This window comes from Motacilla alba, chromosome 29, assembly GCF_015832195.1.
Source record: "Motacilla alba alba isolate MOTALB_02 chromosome 29, Motacilla_alba_V1.0_pri, whole genome shotgun sequence".
NCBI classification, from domain to species: Eukaryota; Metazoa; Chordata; class Aves; order Passeriformes; family Motacillidae; genus Motacilla; species Motacilla alba.
The window spans coordinates 1523227-1548912 of record NC_052044.1 but is presented as its reverse complement, the minus strand read 5'-3'; the positions used below and the strand labels follow the sequence as shown (position 1 = coordinate 1548912).

At 48.0% G+C, this 25686-nt stretch overlaps 1 protein-coding gene and 1 long non-coding RNA gene across 6 annotated transcripts; one reads left to right on the top strand and one right to left on the bottom strand.

Annotated features, from left to right (window-relative positions):
• The first annotated feature begins 37 nt into the window (after positions 1-37).
• LOC119712721 lies at positions 38-12076 on the top strand. Its single transcript, XR_005259861.1, has 2 exons — positions 38-700; positions 10929-12076. It is a non-coding gene; the product is annotated as an uncharacterized LOC119712721 (long non-coding RNA).
• Positions 2384-25686, bottom strand: LIMA1 (LIM domain and actin binding 1). 5 transcript variants are annotated; one of them, XM_038164259.1, is made up of 12 exons: positions 25530-25681; positions 24163-24306; positions 22155-22290; positions 20197-20242; positions 17859-18257; positions 13549-13657; positions 12641-12801; positions 10266-10370; positions 8252-8309; positions 7880-7992; positions 4932-5065; positions 2384-4557 (listed from the first exon to the last, which is right to left on the bottom strand). In XM_038164259.1, the coding sequence occupies exons 3-12, from the start codon at positions 22271-22273 to the stop codon at positions 3552-3554; spliced, it is 2250 nt and encodes a 749-aa protein (XP_038020187.1). In that variant the 5' UTR covers positions 22274-22290; positions 24163-24306; positions 25530-25681; the 3' UTR covers positions 2384-3551. The 5 variants fall into 5 exon arrangements, with proteins under 5 accessions (XP_038020187.1, XP_038020186.1, XP_038020188.1 ...); XM_038164258.1 differs by lacking the exon at positions 24163-24306 and having other exon boundaries at positions 25530-25686; XM_038164260.1 differs by lacking the exons at positions 24163-24306; positions 25530-25681 and adding an exon at positions 23957-23976.

Here is a 25686-nt window from a genome sequence, read left to right as displayed (position 1 = left end):
CCCGCCGCCGCCACACGGGTGGGCGCCACCGACACGGCCGGGCGGGATTGGAGGAGGCCGCGCCTCTCACCGCCCGGCCACGGCCCGTAAGGGGCGGGCTTGGAATACACCGCTCCCCTTATTGCATCGCCATCCACAGGCGGGGACGAGGCCGCGCCCTTTAGCGCCTCGTACCGCCCCTCCCGGCGGCCGCAGTTCTGGCGGTCGTCACAGCCACTAAACGAGGCCAAAACGAGGACCAGACGCTCACCGCCACACCCGAGCCCGGCCCTCACCGCTGCCGCCGCTGACGGGGGCGAGGCCGTTGCTCACGGGCGTGCCGGCGGGCGCCTCGCGCGGCCCGTTACTTTGGAGCATGCGCGGTGCGGCGCCCCCGCGTTCCCGCCCGTGCGGCGCGCGCGGGCTCGTGAGGGGGGAGCGCGCGCACGGCCCCGCCGCCGCCTCAGCGCTCCCTGAGGGAACGGAGCCGCAGGGACGGAAAAAAAGTCACAGAACCTCTGAGTCACTGAGCCAAAAAGTGACAGAAGCACAGGGTCACAGAATATACGGAGTTGGTAGGGACCCACGAGGATCATCAAAGTCCGACTCCTGGCTCTGCACACAACACGCCAAGAATCCCACCGTGTCACGGCCGTGATGTCGATGCTTCACACACCGCTGAGCCCTCGCGGTTTCCACAGGCAGAGACGGCTTTTAACTGGTAAAAGTCCTCAAAGGCAGTAAGACAGGGCAGCAAACGATCCATGGTTAGTGTAATGTCTCTTTTGGCACCTGTCCAATGGAGAATAGATTAAATGGCCCATTAAGCACTCAAATGCTATGATAACTAATAGATTCAAGGATAGAGTAATTTATGATCTAGTCACCTTTTTTTTTTTTTAATCAATGGCTTTATTTAGAAGTACCCAATGTGCTAATTTCTCCTTGAAGATGTTCAGTTGGATGTGGGCCCCTGTATGTCAGAGACTCACAGATGCCTCAGATTTAACTAGAATTAATGATTTTCTGATTAAAGTCTCTGGTAAGTGCAGCCAGTATTGCTTCAGTATCACGTAACTGGGAAGACACAGTAAAATTCAATTGCGTTTCCTTAGAAACAAGCAGTTGGCAAATTCCATAAATCCAAGTCCACGACAAATGATCTTCCCTCCCTTTTCAAATAGCACAATTTCCAGTCAGAGAGATCTCTGGTTGCTTAGCAATTGGAGGAAATCTGATACTAAATGGATTTTGTTAGCAGCAGAGAAAGGTGACAGAAAGCAGCTTGGGTTTGCACATCAGGTTTTTTAGTTTTTCCTCTGTACAAAGCAAGCCTCACTTCTCCATTTAAAAGAAAGGGAAATGAGCAGTAGGTTCTGGCTGCTAACACCTTCCAACTAGGAAGGAGGCTTTTCCCTTCTTCCCAATATCCATGTCGCACACACTTAAATTAAATAACTTAAATTAAAAGCAGCTGATACGAAGGGGGAAAAAACCCTCAGTTGTCCTCAGCTGCCCTCGAGAGCCACCTGGAGCCAGAAATGGAAGTGAAAAAGCCCTGTGTGTCCTTATTCCTTTTGCCAGTCCTGTTCTAATCCCTCTTCAATCTGAGAGCAGAAACCGCTCATTTGAGTCGAGCAGCGAACCACGGACACACAGTGTCACCTAGTGGGGCCCCAGAGCCAGCCCGGGCTGCCTTCCAGCGGAGAACTGGGAATTCACCCATCTTTTCCCTCCATTTTTATAGATGGAGAGCAGCCCTGGGGAGAAGTTTGAGGTGCTGGACATGCCCCAGGAACCCCCCGAGCCTGGGCTGAGTCCCCAGCACAGAGAGCAGGGGAAGGGGGGCTGCCCTGTGCCCTGCTCAGGTGAGATCCCACTGCAGAGCTGCCCCCAGCCCTGGGGCCCAGCACAGGGAGGACGTGGAGCTGCAGGAGAGAGGCCAGGGGAGGCAGCAGGAGGAGCAGAGGAACCGTGCAGCTCTGCTGGGAGGAAAGGCTGGGAGAATTGGGATTGTTCAGCCCGGAAAAGAGATGATTGGGGGGGACCTCATTGTGGCCTGCCAGTCCCTGAGGGAGCTGCAGGAGAGATGGAGAGGGACCTGGAGTGCAGGACAAGGGGCAGTGGCTTTCAACTGCCAGAGGGCAGGGCTAGAGGGGATTTTGGGAAGGAATTCCTCCCCGTGAGGGTGGTAGGTCATTGGAATGGATTTCCCAGAGGATGCCTCATCCCTGGAAGTGCCCAAGGCCAGGTTGGTCAGGGCTTGGAGCAAGCTGGGATAGTGTCCCTGCCATGGCAGGGGAAGGAATGGGATTTAAGGTCCCCTTCAACCCAAACCATTCCATGACAATTCCATGACCCTTTAAACACTGCCCCTGTGAAACAAGATGAATCCAGACTTCAGTTATAACAGAAATGACCCAAACTTTATTGAAGGTTTTCTCATTAGCAGAACTGTTAAGAAAGCAGAATATTTTACACCTCAAGGAATCATTAAGATCTAATTCTCTTGAGAATACAGTACAAATAAAAGCTAATTTTAAAAAGGGCCTCCTCCTCCCCCCATTCAAGATTTTATTATTTGTAAAATAAATGAAGTCAAGTTTAAAAATGTTCTGATCTTCAACACTGGCAATCGGAAAGTGTCGCTGATTCCAGAGTTTTGCAATGCAGCACAATTTCACAGCTGTAAGGAAAAGATTTATGGCAGCTTGATAAAAGTAGGATTTCAGAGTTGTCAAAAGGCCTTAAAAATCTTATCTGCAGTTTAAAACGATGACGAAGAACTCCAAGTAAAAAAAGAAATGACAACAAAACAAACAAAAAACTCCACTTCAAATGCGTGTGAAATGCAGAAGTAATGCCCTGCAGGCTGCTCAAAGTGTTCACTTGTCTTTTGCAGAGACCTGGCAGCCAGCACAGCTCCTGGGATAGCACTGAAATACACATGGTCCAGCAACGGGCACCATTCCAGTTGTGCAGGGACTCCTCAACTGAGCACAGGCAGGTTTGAGACAGAAATTCACATTGCACTCGGTTTAGGATGCTTTAGTTGTTGGACATTACACACAGAAATGCTTTTATTATTAAAAAAAAAAAAGCCCAGTTGTGCCCTTTCCATGTATTAAAGTGCATTAAGTGACCATTTTAAAGCATGCCAGAAAGTCCCTTTGGAGTTGGTCCCTAAGCACTGCAGTAGCATTTGGAGTGGCACGGGTGGTGTGTTCCAGAGCCCTGTCCCACACCAGCGTGGCAAGTACAGTGGAATTCCATGAATTGTTAGTGGAACACCTATTGAAGCTCAAAGGGATAAGACAGAGAACAGCTCTGTTCTCATGCTGGGGACAGACACTACCTGCTGAAGCCATCCCACAGCCAGACACTTGTTCCATGCTCCTAAAGAATTCGCAGGCTTCCAGAGTTTTCTAGCTGAGATCATTTGTACGTAGATTCCCTTAATGCTGATGTGCAGTGCAGCATCACTTCATCCAGGAGAGCTGTTTGTTAAAGCTAAAAATACCCATTTCAAAAGGCCCAGCACCTTGCAGCAAATTTTCTAGAAAAAGGCCAATTTATTCATCATCATCATCTTCTTCATAGTAGCGATTCCTTTTGATCTGTTCTTCCACAGACAGATCTTCCATGTCTTCACCCTCCCAAAAACCAACGTCTTGGGATTTGCGATTCTGGTTTGGAGATGGTTCCTTAGCGCTCACAACGTTGGCTAAGCTGGAATGTTTAGGAGAATTTGGTTCAAGGAATTCTTCCTTTGGAATTTCTGGCTCCTCTGTAGCGTGTTCTTCCTCGTCTGTGTCTGCATTCATCTGGCCATTCTCCACAACGTTATGCTCTGCCGTTTCCATACCAGGCAATTCCCGTTCTTCCTCCACATTTTTCTCCCCGGCATTCTGGATGTTCCTATGCTCAACCGTCTTTTCCTTTTGCTTTTTCTCTACGACGACCTCTCTCTCCAGTTCCTCACTCCTTTTCAGTGTGTCTCTCTCTTCCTTGGAAGGAGACGGTGAATTCTCTGGTTTATGGCCTCTAACAGATATTGTTCTAAACGAGGCTGCGACTGTAAAGGGGCGACTGCGCTCCTTCAGCGAGGAAGACCTTCTTAACTTTTTGAGATCCAGATCCACATCCTCCTGCACATCGGGCTTGGAAATCTCTTCTTCTGGAGGCCACTTGGGTTTGAGTACTTTGATGCCCTCATCTAAGGCACTTCCTTGGATACTTTGGTCAGACGGAGGTGGCCATGCGATCCTGAGCTTTTTTGTTTCTGCTGGTCTTTCTTCCCTTTCAGGCACAGCTGAAGCTTTTGCTTCCATACTTGCTGCCAGAACTCCCACTTTTGCAATCGGGGCATCCTCTACTCCTGGGCTTTGTGGTGTTTCTGGTGAATTCACACCATGGACGGTTTTCTCGGGGGATTCTTCACATTCAGTTTTACCTGCCCACAACTCCTTATGCTGCTTGTGTCCAAAGCCCTCATCATAATTGCCTTTGGACTTGAAGAGCTGATTGAAATGAGGCTTGCAGTAGATGTTCCCCCGCAGAGAGGCGTACGTCCCGAGGCTGTTCAGGAAACACAGATCAAGCATTAGAGCTCAGGGCCACCAACACCAGCAGCTGTTTGGTTGTGTTACAGAAGAGATTCAATTTCAGTCTTCCACATGTTCAAACAGGCTCACAGCCCTCAGGGTTTGCATGGCTCTTTCTAGGAATTCTTTACAAAGCTGGACAGTCTATTTTCCCCACGTAAAATTACATTAAGAGTTTAAAAATGGCATCAAGCACACCAGGCGCTGGCAGAAGCAGGCCTGTGTTACCCTCCTACACAAATCACTGGGTTATGGTGACTTCCAGCTCAGCTAGGCCTGAGCAGCACCTTCCTCAGCTGTGACAGGAAAATTCACTTCCCAGAGGGCAGCCAAGGGAGCAGTGCATACCTGAGCTTGCTGTTGCAATAGGAACAGCGGAAGCAGCTGATGTGAAACACCTGCTGGTTGGCAAAGAGCCTTTCCATGGGGTACACAGTCTTCTGACACCCAACACAGGTTTCCTTCATTGGCAACTGGAATTTCTACAGGGGGAAGAGAAAGTTTGTTAACTGGAAAACACATCAACTGCTGGGGACTTGGCGTGGGTTCATGCATGGCTTCCTGAACTCTCAAGAACTGCAGAGTTCACTTTCTCTAATTATGGTGCAGGGGGGTCTGGTGGGCAGTAAGAAGCTACAACAGGGATTGCTGTGGCTTGATGGGGAACCAGGATTTCACCCCAGTGAATCCCACAGCTGGAGCATCACATGCTGAGCAATGGTTGGGAAAGAGCAGTGAGAGCACTACAACTGATCCTGTTCCCCAAAGCTGTCTCACCCTTTCCTGCAACCTGTTTTTATTGATAGGAGAATGATGAAGCATTCCATCAGTGTGAGACTTACCAAAATAATAAAAATAGTGCAGAAAGAGAGAATCTTGAAATGGTTTGGGTTGGAGAGGACCTTGAAGATCATCTAGTTCCAATCCCCTGCCACAGCCAGGGACACTTTACACCAGAAGAGTTGAAACAGCCTCAAAAGGTACAGGGTGGGAGAGGAAAGGAGGGAAACAGGCTGCCCAATGGTTTGAATGTTCCATTTTTGTTAAATCTTTTCTCTCAAAGAGGAGGAAATGGTCTCAGCACCAATACAACAGCAGGAAACACTCCTGGCTTCACTTGTAAACAATTCCAGCTCTATCCCAAAGAAACCCCACTCAGGTTTCAAGACTCACAGCCCCCCAAACTTGCACAAGCTTCAAAGTGAGCAGAGCTTTGAGATTAAACAGCTAAAATTCTTAGGTGCTCACTGAATTTCCTGAGGGTTTAGTGCAAGATGGACTTGAGCCTTGAGGAGTTGAGTGTCACTGCTGTGCAGCAATGATCACGAGTTTGTTTTCAGACAGCATCAAGGAAGCAAGAACATCGCCCATGAGAAAAGGTCAGTGGATGCCATTTGCTTCTTGAAATCTATTAACTCTGACCAATGGGGAGGACACTTTACAGGATAAATTAAATAACACAACATTGGCATTTTGAGGCTGCATGTTGATTAAAAGTGATTTAGCAGCCCAGCCTCCACTCCAGGATGTGCTCAGACACACTTATAAATGTGGCTTTTCCTTGGCAAAGAATTACCTGCTACCAACTTACAAAAAGCTTTACGGAAAAGTCGGATGGCTAAAGAAAAAGCAGGAAGGTCACAGGAAGACATAATCACAGAAATTTATTTATAACAGTCTAGAAACAATGGTTAGGAATGAAAGTTCCAGCATGTAAGGGCAGATTGCTGAAGATGGAGCCAGCTCAAGTCACTTTGTCACAGCCATAAAGTTTGCTGCCAATTTAATTCCATTTTAATATGTATTTCAGGGTTTCCAGGCATTGCTTGAAGTTACAGTAAAGTTCTTATGATAACAGCTTCACTAACAAAATTTAGAATTCCTTTTGAAAAAGAATCCACAGTTTCTAGATGCTGCCAAAACTCTGCATCTTGAGTCACTAAACAAACTCTCAAAAAAATGAGATTTACTGGTGCTAAGAAAAATCTAATCGCCCATGCTTATCCCATGGAGCAAGGCAGTAAAAATTTGCTTGCCCATCAAAACGTTTTCTCCCTGAAAGCTCAGTTTTGCACGGTGACACAACAGTGCTGGCACGTGCTTCTGCAATCACATCCCCACCCAAGGAGAGGGACTTACTTGCATACAATGAGCCCTATGTCTGTGGAGAGGCGTTTTGGGCTGTGAAGAGACAGAAATTCCTTTCCAGGATACTACAAATAGGAGCTACAGGAGGAAGATGAGGCCCAATAAGTATAAAAAGGACTTGAGAGAAAGCTGAGAGTTGAGCTCACATTAGGAGGAAAGCAGAAGGCAGGAGGAGAGGTTAGGAACCAAGAACAGGAGACAGAAGCTGGAAGAGACAAATAGGAACCTTGCATGAATAAACAGAAGCTTCTATCTCACACAGTGCAGCATCTAAAGCAGTAACTGGGCAGAAGCTAAAATGGTTTTGATAATATCGAGAGCATAGAGCACCAGGACGTGCAGGCTTTGTGTCACAGACCAGGATCACACAACTCTCCCTGGCAGCTCAAATTTCCCATACTGGCATTTCTCCCTTGCACACTGGGAACCAGATCTCCCCAGTCTCTGAGCCCAGGGCTGTTCCTCCCAAAGATGGGGAAAACAACAAAAGCCCAGTTGTTTCCTTAGGAGTGAGCCAGGAAGTGTGTGGCAGCCTAGGGAATCAGCATCCCAACCCCAGACAACACATGTGATGGGCAAGTACAGCCTGACCAAAGTGTCCAGTGCTGCCATTTGTTATCTAATCAGATTAGCAAATACATCCCTGAACCAAAGTTCTCCATCTGCTTTATCGCTCCCTAAGGAAACTGTAACATCAAAGACTCCTTACTCAGAAAGCCAGACCTGATTTTTATGAAGTCAGGCACCACAGTGCCCTCACTATAAAGTTACTACCAGTTGCAGTTACCTTGGGAACAGCTGGAAGAGGAGCAAAGCCAAGCCCCAGCCTGCTAAAGGCTCTGGAGATCAGTACCAGGACCTCAGGGCCCTGAGACCATCCCCTGCTCGAGCCCCTCTGCCACACTGAGCTGTCCCAGGGGTGCAACAGACAAGCAAATCCCACCCAGTCTCTGGAAAAACCTGACTGCTTTGAGGTGCTTTTCCACCCGCAGTGAAAGTGCCCTCACAGTCACATGAGGAAGGAGCAGGTTTTGATCCAGGTACTGCCAGACCTCTATGCTTAAGCACATTTAGATTTTCCAGTATGAAACAGGGCCGTCAGTTGGTTTTAACCTTCACCAGGCTCGAAGCCTGAAGAGCTGCGTTACCTTCACGGCTTTCGGAGGGGAGGCCTCTGTCTGCCCAGCTGCTTTAGCACCGAGGTTCTGCTGCTTGGAGCTCACAGGTTTCTGAGCTTCTGCCTCGCTCTCCGACTGTCCAGCTGAGGGAGAAAAGGCAATTACAACGGCTTTAAACTGTGGGCAGCTTATGCTCAGCAGGCCCATCAGAGTCTCAGTCCAGTTAAATGGTGAGGGAGCTACTTAAAAGTGTTCAGTCAGGGCAAAAGGAGTTATAAATGTCTTAAAATTACAGCTGCATATGAACTTCTAAACATGAAAGAAATTCTTACAAAGTCTGTGTAAGGCACAGGACAGATTTTTAGTACAAGACAGTTTTTATTATCACTTGATAGGGCTCACCATGGCCATCCTCCAGCAGACCAGAGTGCAAAGACAAGCTGTTCTCACCCACAGAAACCTGCAAGAGAAAATGAGACAATGAGAACCTCTGAACTTCTGAGATCTGAACAGTCAAGGCCCCAGGAAGGCACCAGGCAGTTTGAGCACTGAGACAGGGAGTGACCTGAGTGGCTCAGGAAAGGAGATGTTTTTGAGGCACAAAAGGGTCCAGCTGAGTGCCAAGAGAATCCTTGCTACAAGGCAGACACCCTCACAGGCTTCACTCATACAAACATCAGATTTCTGTTTCCTTGTACACCTTTATTAGCCCTCAGAAATCTTGGTTGATTTGCTGAGGTTCCTCGCAGGTTTTCTCACTTAAATCCCTTGACCCCAAGCAGCACATTTACTGGAAATCTCATGGTTCCCTCCAACATTTGACCAATCTCTGACATTCAGACATTCAGCAGAGACTGTGCTCTTGGGAAAAAAAATTAAAATAACACCTGAATTGAAAAAAAAGCTTTTGTTGAACCATAAGCCTGTTCCAAGGTTGGGACAAACATGCCGGATCTTCCTCCTCCAGAAACAAATTAGTAATTAAAAATAAATTAAAAACTAGAGGAGTTGGATCTAAAGCAGTTTCAAATACTACACAGAATCATAGCATTGTTTAGTTTGGAAAAGACCTTTAAGATCATCAAACGCAACCATGAACAGAACCTGCTAGAGAAAAAGCTCTTGATGTATAACTCTTTATTAAACTTGGCACTATTGCTATTAAATCAAATAGTTTTAAGTAGCTACACTGAGGAACTAAAGTACTGTAACAAGATTAACTGCAAATCATCACTAATTCACCTTAATGATTGAAAAGTCCATTGCAAGCAACTGAAATTTGTAAATTAACGAGGAGGCAAGTTACATGTATGGACATCCTCTGGTCTGCTGAAACCAGAACTGTACCCCAGCGTCCTGGGCAGAGCACGAGCGTGTTCTGAGGCTGCTGAAGTCACACACGTCTGCCTAGTGAATGTGCCACGGGTGCAGTGTGAAAAATGACAGAGTGAAGTGTCTTTTGTTTCCTTTTTGCCAGAGGATTCCCATTTCTGACACTAACGACAAGCAGTTTTAATGAGGCTCATTTCCAAGTTCCCCACGTCCCTTCCAAAGGACAATCCTGGCTCCCAAACAATGCTCCCTCTATTCAGGTTCTCACTGCACCTGGACACCTCGACAGCTCTGCAATTACAGCTGAATACAAGAAATTTTATTCAAATCTTGCATTCACAACAGGGAGATATTCTGATTTAACAGGTGCTCTTTTAATTAACTCACCTTGGAGCAGGAAGCAGCCTCGACCAGTCAGACACGAAGCTGCTCAGCTGTCTCTGAGGAACAGCTGAAAGCAAAGATTTGGCCCCTTGCCCAAGGAAGGCTGAAAAGCTCTAAAAGCCCTCCTGGCATTAAGCTGCCACGTGTTCAGCCTGGATGGAATACACAGTACCCCAATTATTATTCAGCTACTTTTATCCCGTCTGCTGCCCCCAGTTCAGGGAACAAATGCTCGAGTCCACATTACAGAGTCTCAATTTAGAGCTGGAGCTCAAAACCAGGAACAAACCCAAACTGCCATTCTCAGTTACCCTAAAATTTAGCCTCTAAATGCAGGAGAAACAGTGACAAACTCCTTTGACTTGGGTCATACAAAGCTGCTCATGGTTTTTTTTTAATTGGTGTGGGTTTTTTCATTTATAAAAATCCACCATAAAACAAACCTACCAAGACAGAAAAACTCTCCCAGAAAACTTATCTCTAGACATTCTCCTCCACAGGCACTGGTAATTCAGAGACAGTCTAAAAAGAACAATTTTAAAACCCCAGGAATTTTGCAGCATGTAACTAATCTGCATCAGCTGCTCACGTTCAGTTCCCAGATGGCGTGTGGAACACGGAACCAGCGTATCAGCTGTGCTTCCACAGCCAGTTCCACTTAAAATGAAATCCTTGATCTCCACCAGCACAGACATCTTACCTTCTCCCCATCCTGACACGAGCTGGAGTCCTCAATTGGTGCCATATTCTCCTTCTGCCCAGATTTGTAATTCTTGAGTTCACTCTCACTGGCTTGAATCTCACTCTATAGGACAAAGCACTGGAAAGGTGACAGGTTCTTTTCCCCTAAGAAAATACTTGCTTTCTATTTTTCTTGAAATGTTTTTAAAACCTCTTTTCTAGGATGTGGAGTGATAATTGAAGGAAGGGCCATAAGAATGTACAGACACTTGTTTAGTGACATCTACTGAGGGAACAGGACTGGGCTGTAGGATTTTACTCTGCTCTAAGGAGGTAATGCCAGGGTTTTCCTGAGCAACCTTTTTCTTCCAAATTCCTGTTTAAAATCAACTCCTAAGTATTCCCTGCTCAATCCACATCTTCCTTTCCAAGAAAGGTTAACTTTTCACTTGGAATGACAAGTGTTGCCAGACAAGCACTGCCTAAAGTACAGTGTAATTGCTAAATACAATTTGACATAAAAGCAAATCCCACATTTGCTTCAATTCTAGTCAAAACCCTGACTGTGTTTTCCTGAGATTTCTGTTCTTGATAGACTGACTGACGACTTTCACAGAAGGATCTTTCAGACTTCAAAACCAATAAAATCCAGTGAAACCTCGTGTTTCTTTCATTGCCACAGGACACAAGATCATTGGAAGCCTCGTGCTTTTCACAAGGCGTCTTCTCTGTGACATGAAAGAGGAAGAGCCACATGCCAGCAGCAGCATCTCCCTGCACTGGAAACAAATCTCCACAAAACCAACCACATCCAAGAGGTTCGTACCAAATGTTGGAACTTTAATGCTTAGATCTCTGTATCTGCTGTCCAGCACCTTTCCCTCCCTTCCAACACACAGAACTGATTGTTCCTCATCCCTACTCAAACCAAGTGTCCATCAGGTTTAATCCAGGCCTTATTACACCACAGTGCCCTAAAATAGTAGAGATTCTGGCTTTCTGGCTAGCCCAGGTGTGAGAAGGGCAGCACAAACACCACACTTCCATAGCAAAAAAGCCCCGGTTGCCTTGCCAGCAGGGAAGGAGAAGATCCCAAGGTCAGGGCTGCTGTTGGAACAGTGGCACTGCAAACACTGGCCTCAGGAATCCCTGTCTGCTCCATCTCACACTGCCCTCATCCACATGCCAGGGCAAACTGGGAAGAGATTGTGCCCAAATGGAGCATCCTGAGAGCATCAGGCTGGACTGACTCTAAACCAAGAGCACTGGGGGGCTGCAAACAGGAGCCTCTGGAGAAACTGCAAATCTCTTGTATCAGGACAGAATTTAGTTGACTCAGCCACCACTCCGAGCCCCAAACTGGAAAAGGCATCAGGAAATGAGAGCAGGCAAGGCACAGGAGGCAGAAATAGGCAATTAGGTTAATCAGATTTGTTGCAGTGGCTGCAAGGACTTTCCATTCATGTAGGAAAGGTTTTACTGACCCTTCTCCCACAGCTGGGGAATCTGACCCCGTGCAGATGAAATTCAGGAATCAGTTGAGCTCGGAAGAAGCCCTTGGCTCTCCACAGACACTGCTGGAAAGCGGGCTCTCCTCTGAGGGAGAAGCAGCATTTCGGGCTCTCATTTCCAGGGCAAGTTTCCCTACTTAAAAAGGCCTTTCCTCTTCAAATCTATTACTCTGGTTAATAAAAATAATACTTGAGCAATATAAGTTCCCATCATTCAGCAAAAATATCAGAAACTACAGCAAATGTACCTAAGCAGTTTTTAACAAAAGCTGAGATTCCTGAAGCCTCCTCAGCTGCAACACCTCATTAATTGTTCAGCTCCTGGTCAAATATTTGCAAAACAGGCAGAGGTTCGTTCACTGCAAGAGTCTAATTGGATTCAGAGAGTGGTGAGAAATCCTGAAGGGACGTAAAAAGTGAGGAAAACTGTCTGGAGATCCCAAAGCTGCAGGCCAAGAGATCCAAGTTCTGAGCACTGTGTGACACAAAGTCACTTCATCTCACTGTGCCTCAGTTTCCCACGCTTAGAGCTGCTGGGCAACAGAATTGAGTTTTTTTTTTTTTTAACAAAAACAACAAACATGTAGAGAGCTACAGACACTCAGAAAGTAGAAGAATGTCAAGTATGCCTCAGAAGGACCTCAGTGAGGGTGCCAGCAATTAATTACTTGGAAAATTTTCAGCATTATTCCAGGAAGATGCAAATACACTTATTTCTTCCTGCAGTGTGTAGAGGCAACTCTTCATCAGAAATTACTCCTATGGGCACAGAGTTATTTCCCAAAAAGAATGGCACTACCCTCAAGCAGCCTGGTTTCCATAAGATCTTCTTTCCAGTCTCAGGCTGGGACAAAAATTCACTTCCACACAAACCAAGACTTACCATGGGAATGATGCCTGAGGAACTGCCCTGCTTGGACACAGCTGCCTGGTACTTGGCCAGCCTGTCCTTTATGGATGTCTCCGATAAACGAGGCATGTCCAGGTTCTTCCTGGTCTCTGCCTTGTCGGGGCTGACTCCTGGACTGGTCTCTACAAGATACCCTGGTAAAAAAAACCAAACATGAATAACAGATAACTCTCAGAACACTCCCTAAGATACATTCTGGGGAGAATAAACACATTGCCCCTCTCTCCAGGATCATGCCAGTGAGGATGCAATGTGTATCACTAAGGAGTGAGACCCAAGGGAACAGCTGCAGCTGTGCCAGCCATTGGTGGAAACCCCAAAAGATTGCAAATGGGTTGCTAGAGAAAGGTCTCCAAACAGATAAAAATACATTGTTTTGTTTAAATCAAAGCTCACAGTAGCTCCCTGTGTCTGGTCAGGATAGGAGGGATGAGGACTGAAGCAAGGAGGCAGAAGGAACATTGTCTGTTCACTGCTTCCTAAATTACCTTGACTATTAAAACTAGTTCTAGGATTGAGACACAGGAAAGACTGGGCTGTATTCCTTAACTTATTGGTTATTCCCTGTGCCTTGGTTTCCCATGCTTAAGAGTGGAATGGTTTAAAACTCCCAGCAAGGTTTCACTAATTAAATGGACTTCCTTCCATTTTGGAAAGGCAAAAGTTATTCCATAGAATCCTTGAGACTGGAAAAGCCCTCCAAGACCAGCGAGTCCAACCTCTGACTGATCCCCCCCTTGTCACCCAGACCAGAGCACGGAGCACCACATCCAGCTGCTCCCTGGACACCTCCAGGGAAATTTCTCTTGTGTTGTATAAGGTAGTTTTGTCTGTTAAACGAAACCAAACCCCCCCAAAGCCCAGCCCCGAGGTTTCCTGACCTGCTGTGCCGTGGCTCCTGTCTCCTTGCGCGGCATCGCAGTCCTCCAAGGAGAGGCTGTTCTCCGAAATCCTCCTGCCCGCGGCCGCCCTCCGCGGCTCCCGGGGGCCCTGCCGGGGACAGACCCTCCCATCAGCTGCCTGGACACGCAGGGATTGCTCTGGGTAATCCCTTAAGAGGCACAGGTGTCACTAGCAAATCTGCTTTACTGCAATAAACAAGTCTAGCAGGTAACATCTTATTTAACCAATATAAAGTTTGATCACAGAGTGCCTGACCCTCTGTCACCTGGGAAATGCTTTCTGGAAGAGGTCAATCGGTGCCCTTTGGAAGTTCTCTTGGTTTAAAAGGTCCACAAAGATCAGATTTTTAGGTCATTTCCACTACATATCCAAAACTTCAGCCTAGATTTTTGCATTTCGTGCAATTTCTGTTGAGGCCAATAGTCACGGTCATTGTATGAAGATGTAAAATCAGAAAAAGGATGCAAGCAATCACTTATCCAAAATCTGCATTCATTTTCAGCCACGGAAAAAGGAATTAATAGTATTGTAACAAAAGTTATCTGGAGTTATTTGTTTTGATTTGGATAGTTCATGCATTCGATACCAAATAATTCCCTAATTAGAGCTGATAAGGCTGAAGCTTAACAGGAGTGTTGGAGATAAATATTCTCAGATCTCCAGGCTGATCACTCTCTGCTGCAGAGCTGGACAGGGTGTCCTGGTAGCACCACACAGATGCTCTGGCTGCCTCAATCAGACTTTGTTCTTACTTGTTGAGACCAACTCCCCAAATCTAAATCTCAACAAAAGAAAGCACAAAAAGAAATTTCCGCAGCTTTGATAAAAGTTGTTGAGCACAGTTAAACTGGACTCCATCAAGGTAGGATGTATTCACAGCTGAAAGTCAGCCTATAAAACCCCAGAAGGTGCTGGACCTTTGTTCTCTCTCTAGGAAGAGTTAAATCACAGTTGGAAATTCAGACTGAGGCTAGTGTAGAGAAAAAGGCAGGTTTGGCAAGATGCTCCAACCACACATTCCCCCTCAGTTCCAAAGACTTTCTTATTTGCTGGTCACCAAACTGAAGGAAATTCCAAAGTTTTATTTTTGCAGAACTGCAGTGTAAGATAATCACTGTGAAAAATCAGGCTGCTTTCCATACAAACAGCAACTCCACCAGGAAAGGAAAATGCAGCTGGAAAACCTCATTTTCCATTAGCACGGGAAATAGTTTCTATTTCTGTGGTTTAAAACTTTGGTAACTTTTCTAACTGGAAAAGAGCTTTAGCTCTGACCAATAGGCTCAGGTCTGGGAGTGTCTGCACACTTGTAAAGACTTGCAGGGCCCTCATTCCACGAAAGCTGAAAATGAAAGCTATTCTTAGATGATTATTCAGTCAATGTCCCCTTCAACATCACCCTGAGCCCACGAGTCTGGGGTGCTTGTAGCTCAGAAATTTGGGGTGCAAAGGTGCATCAGGAAAAGTTCCATCAGCAGAAGCAGCTAGAGTGCTCCAACGGCACCACTGCAGAGCCCTGCCAGCTCCTCCTCCTGCCCTCTGCCACCTCACATCTGCAGGTGCTGCAGCTTCACCTGAAGAGCTTTTCTGTGCGTGAGCTGCAGAACACAGAGTAAAAATCCCAACAACCAGAATGCAAAAGCTTTAGAGGTCAGGCGTAGTTCAGTAAGCCTACAAATATTCAATAAATCTACAGATATCCTACAAATATGCGTAGGTTTTATATCAACAGTTTTATCTAGGGGAAATAAAAAAGAGTAAAAGGAAAAGAAATGTTTAACAGAGAAGATGAGGGGCTTTCCACATTACAACTGATGGACTGACCAACTGCAGGGAATCAGCAGGATCATGGCTTGTGGAAGGTAACTCCTCTCACATGGAGGAAGCCCCCTTAGGGATTTGTCACTCTGGCTGGGCCACAATTCCCAGGGCACAGCTTCGGCTGCTTTGGAAAGGAGACAAAATATTCCTCGTGTGTGGAAAGCCCCAAGTTCTCAGACTTGGGCAAGTGCAGAAGCACTGTGAGCACAGGTAAAGCTTCGCCTGGGGCACAGAGTTGGGCAAAAACCCAAATCAAAGTTACACCTATTTCATTACAAACCACCTGTGTCAGACATGACCCCGCCACGAGGTCACCTACACGCCACAGCCAGGCTTTGCCTCAAAGAAAAAACACAAACCAGCCCGGAGACAGCTTTTTTAGAAATGTTGCAGACCTGATCCTCCTCCCCCCGGGTGTGCTTTCACTATCACTTACAGGAAGAACCCTTTGAACATCAGGTCTTTTATCAGTTCCAGTCTTTGCTTAGTGCTGAACCAATCCAGGCTGCCGTGCCTGCCCCTAATGGGATTACAGCAGTTTGTTTCCATGAAAATGAAATAAAAGATCTGCCTCCTATCTATTGCAAAGACAGAGAAAGATCTGAGTGAATAAATGAATAAATGACGAGATTTTACTTATAATCCTGAAAATGAGAGTAGGTTTGTTTAAAGGGAGAGATGGAATCAGGAAATCCAGGCTCTGACCTGGATCCCTGCCCCAGACCTGCCCAGCAACCATGGGAGTTGATTTATCAGCACTGCCACGAGCCTCCAGCCGTGGTGCTGCTTAGTTCACACACAGGTTTTGCCAGCAAAGCTCTGACAGCACCAACACATCAAGTCTTCCGTAAAGTCCAAGGAAAACTGCCATCCCTCAGCTGAATTTACAGTTGGACTCAATGACAGAAAGGAATTTTCCACCAAAACGCTTCCACGAAGCCTCGCTCAGGAAAAAGCACAGGAAGCAAATGGGAGAGGCAACTGCAGAGCTGCAGTGCTGGCGTGGCTCCCACCTCACCGAGGCACACCTGGGTCCCCACAGCACCCAGCTCCCTTCTGGGCACTGACCGACCCCATCCTCCCATCACAGACCAATTCCCAGAACGAACGAGGAATGGAATTCCAAACACACCCCCTCTCCCCCACAGCCGAACTTCAGAACACTCCTTTTCCCTTCTACCGTAACAGATTAACTTGGAATAGGGATTTTGAACTGAACCTGACCAGTTTTGTGCCTCCTGGATGGTGTTTACTGGGTCTAGGTGGTTTTCAGCAGTGTTTGAATTGCTAAACTTGACAAACTATCAGTTTCAGATTCACTCAGCGCCAAAACAATTTATTCCCCAGGCTGAGATAAAGTTACTCGAAGCCCATCTGCAGAATTCCTGGGGAATTCTGAGTGATTAATCCTACAGCAAGAGTTCAGGGAAGGTCTGTCATGGGCAGCTCTCATACCATGACAAAGACTACAAAAATTCAAGTTGTGAAAAGACTTCACACAGACCCAAAATTCCCTTTAACACCGAGCTGCTCCTCTGAGCCCTGAATGGTTACATATTGAAACAACTTTTGGCCAAAATGCGTTTGTTTTAGTCAATACTTCAAGAAAACCAGTCGCAGTAAAACAAAGCCAGGAGGAGAGGAAACTATGAGAAAACTGGAAAATCCACCAGCATCGAGGCCTCGGGACTCTGTTGCAAGTCCCCAGCATATGCAACTCATTTTGGAGTTAAGCAATTCCCCCCGGGACACGCCGGCTGCAGTCCACATGCGGGATCAGATTTCATGAGCAGTTGGAAGAAAAATGCGAGCCCTGAGCATTTGCAAGTCAAAACTAGTGAGGGCAGGAGCTGCTCCGGCCATCGGCTTCGTTTTCCCTCAGTGAGATTTTTTTTTCGATAAGAAACATTTTGTAAGACACAAAGATGAGGGAAGATCGAGGGAAGGATGGGAGTATTTCACTATGAGTGTGTGAGTTTGTGTACTGATACAGATATCAAAACCTCTCACTTCTTAGGGCTTCATCTCGACTGCAACAGTCCTGATTGCTGAGCTCAAACTCACTTACTCTTCATGTATTAAAAAATACATAAATACCTACATGTGCATTTTACACAATTCACGTTTGCATGCCTCATTGTAATCTTCACACGAGACACAAACAATCCCTACTTACTTTACAAAACTTAATAAATTCCACACTTCTTTTCCCCTCTTCCACTGAACGCTATCAAAAGCAAATTCACTTTACTCCAAGGAGCAGCCACGGGCTGCCACAACTCCGAGCACCACGCACACACTTGCGTGGCTCGAGTAAGTTACTAACACCACGATGTTCTGTTTTCACTAGCACAATGAAGACAATCTTTGCAGAGTCAATAGCTGGAGCCACTCCCTCCCGGGATTTTCCTGATGCCGCCGAGGCAGCAGCTTCAGTTTCTCCGAGACTGCGGGGACAGATCCTTACCTTGGGCTGAGGGGCGTCCCCCTTCTCGAACATCATCTTGAGCTTGGTCAGGGGCACGTTGTACTTCTCGATCCTCCCCGGAGACTCCGACCTCTCGCTGCCTTCGGGCTTTTCCATTTCGCGGGGCTCTCTCGCACAGTTTTCCACGGTGCCACCCTCCCGGGAGCGGCCGCGGGGCTCTGCGCTGTCACCGGCGGGACACTGCGGCCGGCCAGGGGCAGCTCCAGCGCCCGGGGATGGCGAAGGGGCGCGGCCGGTCCCGACCTTGTGCCTCACCTCAGCAGAGCTGCCCCGCACCGCCTCCTTGCCAGGCTCCGCTCCCAGCACCGGATTCTCCCACTTCTTCTTCAGCACGCTCAGATTCCCCCTGGTAAAGTGAGCGGGCAGGTTTTCTGCGTTCTGCAAAGAGCAGGGAGTTGTTAACTGCAGCTCTCCAAAGCACTTCCTTTCCATGCGGGAGGAAGCTCAGCACCGATCCCCGCTCCCGGCCAGCTGTGAGCAGTTACAGCTGTGCCACATGGAGAAAGCATCCAGGACAGGGAAGGAAGGAGGGGGGAGAAGAGAAAAGTCAGGAGTAAGGCAGGAAGTGAGCAAACAGGAATGGCCTTATAAGGGAAAAGGGAGCCGAACCCCAGGAGTTAAATGCCACACAAAAGACCCGAATCCACATATGAAGGAAATGGGACTCGAATCCACACAAGGAGGGTCTCCAGCCCCAGAACGAGGAAACGGGAGCACAAGCGGCCATAGGAGATGGCTGGTGTGCCAAATGCTGCAGTGGCTTCAGAAGACAAGGCCTTCCAAAAGCTACAAATTAGCTCTCAGAAACCACTAAATCCTTGGAGTTACCCATTTCTGCAACACTTCAGTTCCCAGAGACCTGCCCGGGGTTTTACAGCACACAGCCAAAGCTTAAGCCAAGCACCCACAACAAGCATCCTTCTGCTCCAGTTTAAAAATAACCAGTAACTTGCTGGGATTTTTGTTCTATTTCACTCAAGCCATTGAAAGCACCACTGGGGACACACATGCGAGTCACTGGCACTGCCTCACCCCCAGGGGAACACCCGGAGCAGCATCACCTCCCACCCAGCTGCTCCCCAGCCCACTCCTGCTCCCAGCAGTTCCCTCTCCCCAGAGCAAGAGCCCAGCCCGTGCTGGAGCCATTCTGACCCAATACCTGCCACCATTGCATGTTTCCAGTCTCTCCCTTACAGAGACCACTCCAAACTCATTGCAAGTGGAGCAGGGCTGCCAGGCTTACAGGAATTAACCAGCATTAGTGGCTATATTGGGATTTAAGTCTCTCACCCTATTACTCTTCTGGTCACATTTTGAATGCTGCTTTGCAAATTGACTTGAATCCACTTACACTTAAAAAAAAAAATCAGCATGTTTGCTGGCTGTATTGAAAAGAAAGTATTAGAATTGTAAGGGAAGTGTGGTAATGGGACAGACATATTGAGAATTGTATGGCAGGTTTCTGTGGGAGCACCTCCAGAATTCCAGCACGCTTCCTAACACAAGTCCCTCCTGCTTGAGACTTGCCTGTTCCCTGATCACAGGAAGATTGACAGACACAAGCACAAGCACTGAAGAAAATTTAAGACTGAAAAGTCATTTTTAGAATGCTTATTTTATCCCACCTACATCCCAAACAGCAGCTCCCCAGGCATTAGAGAAATCAAGGCAGCAGCTTTCCTATAGATCCTGAAAATACGGGCAGTGCTTTAAAATACAAATTACCCTGAGGATCGGGACAAAGCCCTGCAACCTTTGTCAGCCAAGGTTCCCTGACCTCTGAACACCTGAGGGCAATGGAGGTTACAGGAGGGAATGTGGGGCTGTAACAGAGCCAAAAAGGTTGGTGCTGCCTCATCCAGGGGCATTTGCAGCCCTGGAAGTCCTTCAGAGGAGATCCTGCAGCTCTCACAGACACATGTTGGATTCAGGGAGGCTTGGAGGCTCCTTTTCAGGACTTTTAAATTTAGTTAAGAAAGGAAGAGGCACCACACAAGTGCCTCCAGCTAAGAACAGGAGGTGGGTATTCCTGGCTTGTGGTTAACTCATTTTGCCTTTTGCTTAGGAGAGAACTGGTGATTCAACACAGCTTTGGGCAAGAAACTTCATTTCCTTTCCTTTCCTCCACACTGAGAAAAAGCATGGACCATGAAGCAAAAGCAAAACCTATGTCTAAGCCAGGTTTTCTGTAGGATACACAGCAGCAATTTTGATATTCCAAAAATCAGCTGTCACAGCGATATTCATGCAGGTGATCCGTCCTGACTGCAGGCTGTGCTTATTCCCAAGGAAACAAACACTCATGCAAAACACTTACACTTCTCTTCTTCTCAGCAGTGGCTTCTTCAGCAGCTTTCTGATACCTTTGAGAGAGTGAAAAACAAACAAAACCCAAGTTGTAACCAGAATACTGAATGCTCCTGAAGACAGCTGAGACTTTTCTTCCCCCACCCCCTGGATCAACTAAAACAGAGGCTGGACAAACAGCAGCAAATAACACAAAGCCAAGTGACAGACACATTTTCAGTCATCCAGTTTGCAATAATAGCACCCATTAATACTTTTCATTCCCTAAGCACTCCGATTCCCAAATAGAGACGGTTTACCTTGGAATAGCTGTATTGTCTCCGCCACCCAGCTGTCTGCTGTGCCCCCTTGCAGGAATAATTCAGCTCTTTATATAGCAGCTGCTGAACCAGAACAAATTCCAGCTTGGCACATGCCGAGAATCTCCCTAAGTGCCAGAGGATTTTACTCCGTGGGCTGGGAACTGCCCCCATTCAGCATTTTCCTCCTGGGCAGCTGAGCCATCACAGCCCTCTGGAGATAAGCCACCCTGGATCATGAATCAAAGTCCTTTAAGGAGCTGCAGGAAACTCCCAGCAATCTGCACTCCTCTGGGTGTGAGTCCCTCCACACTCCTCACTGGTTACTACCCTGCACAAGGTGACTGCACTTGGCCTTTGAAATAGGAAAATCAGTGACAAATTTTGCCATTTTAAGGAGAGTTCCACCTTTCAGAGAGAAGGAACCCAGCGTCTGCTTGGGCAAAGGAAGTTTCTGTTTCCCTTGTTTGTGGAATTCTGCTTTTGACACAGCAGTGAGCGTGCTACAGGCTGTTGCTCCTCTTTAATCCGTGCAAACACACTGACCCACATCTCTGCACTATAAAGGGTTTGATTTGAACACAAGGTGCTGAGAAAGCGATGCTGGAGGAAGAGGAATCAATACTGGAAGAAGGAACAAAGAGGAACACAGATGAAAGTCAAGTAGCACCTGGAAAACAGATGATGACTGAGGAGTCCCAGCCCGCGCTCTGAGAGTCAGCACAGCATGGGGCACTTTTCTAATCCCTGCCGTTGCCTTTTGTGCCTCTGACCTGACAAAACTGATTATGTGGGATGGAGAAATACGTTTTCACATACAAATATTTAATTAACAGCACTTAAATGTCACACTCCTCCCTGTGGGCATCAGGGTGGCAAAGCCAGAGAGCAGGACGGTGTTTTTCCAAGGCACTGACCCTGCTATGTAGAGGGACACTACTTGATTAAGGAATAGCATTTTGGATTACTTCCCGTAAGCCTTTTTCAAGGGATTATCAACATTTAGCAAGATGACCAGGTTCTATAATCAAGCTTCAGCAAGTGAATAAATTACCTTAAGGTGGGGACAGCAAACAGCTTCTCCCTGAGCCAGAGCTCCCTGTGGAGCTGTGGGTGTGTAACTATCCCTCTCCTAAAGATTCCATCAAGTTTGTCCCACTCAAGATCCAAATACTCCAAAACTTTGTTACACTATTAAAGCAAGAGCCTCAGAGACTCAGTTCCCCAAATCCCATTGAAAATCCCAGCTGAAGCCTATATAATTCCTTAAGGAAATAAAAGCTTTTCCAGGGAATGCATTGGTTATTGCCACTCAGCTTTCTCAGGGTATACAATATTTATGGTTTGAGTTTCACCTTTTATCCATCTCTCAGAGAAAAGGGAAGCTTAATATTCCTTTTCTGTCTAAGTCAGGAGAGGTTTAAGCTGGATATCAGGAAAAAGTTCTTCCCCAGAGAGAGGTGAGGCTCTGAAAAGGCTCCTCAGGGAATGGTCACGCTCCCAAGGCTGCCAGAGCTCCAGGAGCATTTGGATAACACTCTCAGGCACAGGGTGGGAATGTTGGGGTGTCTGTGCAGGGCACAGCAACTGTGAGAGCAGCAGTGCCTGCTCAAGGTGCCAGCTGTCACCTACACACACAGCTGCTGCTCCCCAGCCCCACAGCACTTACTTGGAGAACCTCTCCGCCAGGGCCGAGGACTTGTTCTTGTTGACCAGGGAAAGCTCTTTTGCAGTGATTTTCAAAGACTGGGAGGTCCATTGCCTTCTGTTGAACGGGGAAGGCTCCATCTTATCTCCCCAAATCCCTGCTCAGGAGGAAGGAACAGTGTCAGCAATAGGAACTGTGAGCAGAAAAGAAGTTCCACCAAGCGATTTGCTCCCAGCATCCCAGTGCCACCAATCCTAACCCCTCGGGATCTCGTCCATCAAGTGACTTGAAAAAGGCAGCAGATAACAGCTATAATTTCCTCTGCAGATGCCATTGAGATGGTGCCCTGATAAAGCCATAGGCACAATGGGGAGCTGTGGACACAGAGCCATGACCAGAGGACGCCAGAGTGACAGTCCTGTGTCACACACACAGAGGAGCTCCAGGAAGTCCCAAAGTGCCCTGGCTTGTTCCAGTTTCAAACCAAATGTGCTGGCATTTATGTAAGAGGGTTTGAGTTACGAAACTAAGAGGATGTAATTACTATACAAACATTTTTCATTCACTCTTGTGCTCACTCTCAGCACAGCAGCATTTCCTCTGTGAGCTCAAACAAGTCTCGTGTTCATGGAGGCAGCTGTGCCCCTCCTGTCGCAGTAGGTACCACAATATCAGTTAAACAGTATTAATTACCTAAAAACCAGCTCCAGCCATCCTACCCTCCTGCAAATGGGAAGAGATTTTGTCCAGCTTTTCACCACAGAAGCCAACAAGACTATATCAGATTTATTTTTTACACAGTTTTCTTTCGTGGAGGAGGAAAGGAGGGGAGATTAATTTAAAGAGTTCTCTGATAAGACAAAAATAAAGCCTGTAGGGAACGCCTTTCCTTTTTTCCTCTTTTATTTTATCCCTGCTCCCCTGTCACACAATGCCTGCGGCAAGGGCGTGAACTGACCCTGCAATGCCAGCTCCAGGCAGGCTGAGCTCTTCCTTGTATTTTCCATTAATTCCTTTAACGGATTTGCACAGTCACGGAACTCTGGATCCAGCGTGAGTCCGGACAACTGGTCACACACAAACAGAAACACCTTCAGACAAGGTGGCACAAACAGCCAAAGGGAGGAAAGACAGCGTTTCTGAAATCCTCACAGGTACAGAACGCACCTGCTCAGCAATGACAGGGACGTGGGATTCTGCAACACCCCAGTGCAGGGGAGCTCAGGGGCCCAGGCAGAGTCTGGCAGCTCCCAGTGCTGGAATGGAGCCCTGGGAACAGAAAAGCCTCTCCAGTGCTGTTCCCTGCCTGGAACAGGCGGCAGGTGAACTCATCTCTGCCCTGGGAGATGCAGTCAGGAAGAATGGGCCTTTCTCTCACATTCCATAGCTCCTCTGAGGTCCTGGAGAGAACAGCACGCCGTGACGGGACAGGATTTATCAGAACAATGATTTTGGTGGCATTTTCAACGTGCAGGTTGAACTATCGCTGCAAACAAGTGACGCTGCTTTTGTGGGGATGTTGAAACACACTGAAACCACTTATCAATGTGGCCTTTCCAGGTGCAGCTACCTGCAGCCTCAGCCTCTGAAAGGCACACAGAGCCCCTTCCAGCCAGCAAGAGAAACCCAGACTGGGGTTACTTTCTGAAATGCCAGCCTTTTGGAACACTTTCTGCATCACCAAGTCCCCTGTAAGTCTCCTTCCAGGCTGCACTGGGAGTGCTCTGCATTTAACCAGCCTTTGACAACAGCACAAATCACCATCCACAAAGACAAAGGATCTCATTTCCACCCTCTCCCTTGCTAAAAGTCATACTGCATACCCAAATAAACGCAGCATTTCTGTGATGCAGCATGCAGCCTCCTCTCTCAATCCCCAGGAGCCTCAGGATCCACACAGAGAGATGTTCGCTGCTGGAAAATCCCACAGAAAGAATTCTGTCCGTGTTAAACACCAATGCTGAATGAGCCTGTCATGCCACAGTTTGAACTTTGTTTTATGACTAATCTTGAGCCAAAGGGAGCTCACCTGAGGCCCCGCTGCAGTTTAAATGGCCTTTCACAGAGCAGAGTCAGCTGTGCCCAGGAAACAGGAGCGGGGCATTCATCAGAGCTGCCCTGGCACACGGAACAGGTGCCCATTGACACACGGAAGGAGCAGTTCAGTGAAACACTGAGAAACAAAACTGAATGTAATTGTTTGGAAAATAACCCTGGTTTGGATCCCTGAGCATCCCACTGCACCTCCAACCAGCCCTGCTCAGGGCTGCCTCTTCTTATATTGAGCTCTATTTCCCTGCCATTCTCCATCAAAGGCACAGGTACATTGAGTTAATCTGGCCTGTTCAGGCAAAAATTTCTTCATAAAGTCAGTATCTGCTGCTGGGACATTCAGCTGGAAAGAGAAGCAGCCTATCTGGAATCTCAGTCACTAGAAATGACATGAAACAGAACTCTGACATGCCTTGAAACTTGCACTCCCACATTTTTATGCCATTCCATTCTTAGCACTCTCATTCATTTACAGTTTTGGCATGTTCAGGTATCTCTGGGCTTTCTTTAGTGCTCTTTCTGAGAGGTTTACTCAGAGAAATTAAAAAAAACCCACATATTAAGGTTTAAACAAGACTATGAATGTTCTGCCTGCTGCAATGGAAGCAGGTTCTGTGGAAGGTGGCAGAGACCAGAGGAGATGGAGACAGGGATGCCAGAGGTGTGCCAGATGTTAGGGAAGGACTGTGACAGAGCCACAATCCATCACAGCACATCAGATCTACCTCTAACAACTTTACCCACAAGTCTAACAGCAGAATCTAAACCCCTCTGCCTGGAAAGATCCTGAAAGGAAAACCGACTAACGCTTGCCCAAGGTTGAAGCGGCCTATTCACGACCAGCGGCCACAGGAACGGGGCCACCCGCGGGCACCACGCTCCAGCCCGGGGCACGAACCCGCCGAGAGCCGGAGGCTGCGGCCCCGCGAGCCCCCGGGCGGCTCCGCCGCGGGCCGGCCACGGGAGGGATGACCGGGGAAGGATAACCGGGTTCGCCCCGCACCGCCCGGACTCACCCGCGGCGGGTCCGGCTCCGGATGGCTCCGCTGTCGGGGGGAGGACCCGCGGATCCTCACCCCCGCCCCGCGCTCTTATCCCGGCCCAACCGGGGGGAGAGGTCCCACCGCACCTGTCCCGGCCCAAGCCGAGGGGAGAGGTCCCACCGCACCCGGCCCGGCCCAAGCCGGGGGGAGAGGTCCCACCGCACCTGTCCCGGCCCAACCGGGGGGAGAGGTCCCACCGCACCTGTCCCGGCCCAACCGGCGGGTCCCGGCACACCCGGCCCGGCCCGGCCGGCAGATCCCAGCGCACCTGTGCGTCGTCTTCCCGCCCCGCCCCACGTACCTGTCCCGGCGGAACTAGGGAGATCCCACGGCGCCTGTCGCAGCCGAAACAGCGGCTCCCACCGCACCTGTCCCGGCCGAAGCGGCCACTGCACCTCCGCGCCCGCCGCAGCAACGGGCAGCGGCTGCGGCCACGCCCCGGCCACGCCCCGGCCACG

Bases quoted from the DNA above. Each gene is read 5' to 3' on its own strand.
- LIMA1 (XM_038164258.1), bottom strand. From the start codon at position 22,273: ATGGAGCCTTCCCCGTTCAACAGAAGGCAATGGACCTCCCAGTCTTTG. The intron at 13,658-17,858 runs GTAAGGATCTGT...TGTCCCCGGCAG, and splicing joins GGGACGCCCCTCAGCCCAAG to GGCCCCCGGGAGCCGCGGAG. The intron at 10,371-12,640 runs GTAAGTCTTGGT...TTTGTCCTATAG, and splicing joins CCTCAGGCATCATTCCCATG to AGTGAGATTCAAGCCAGTGA.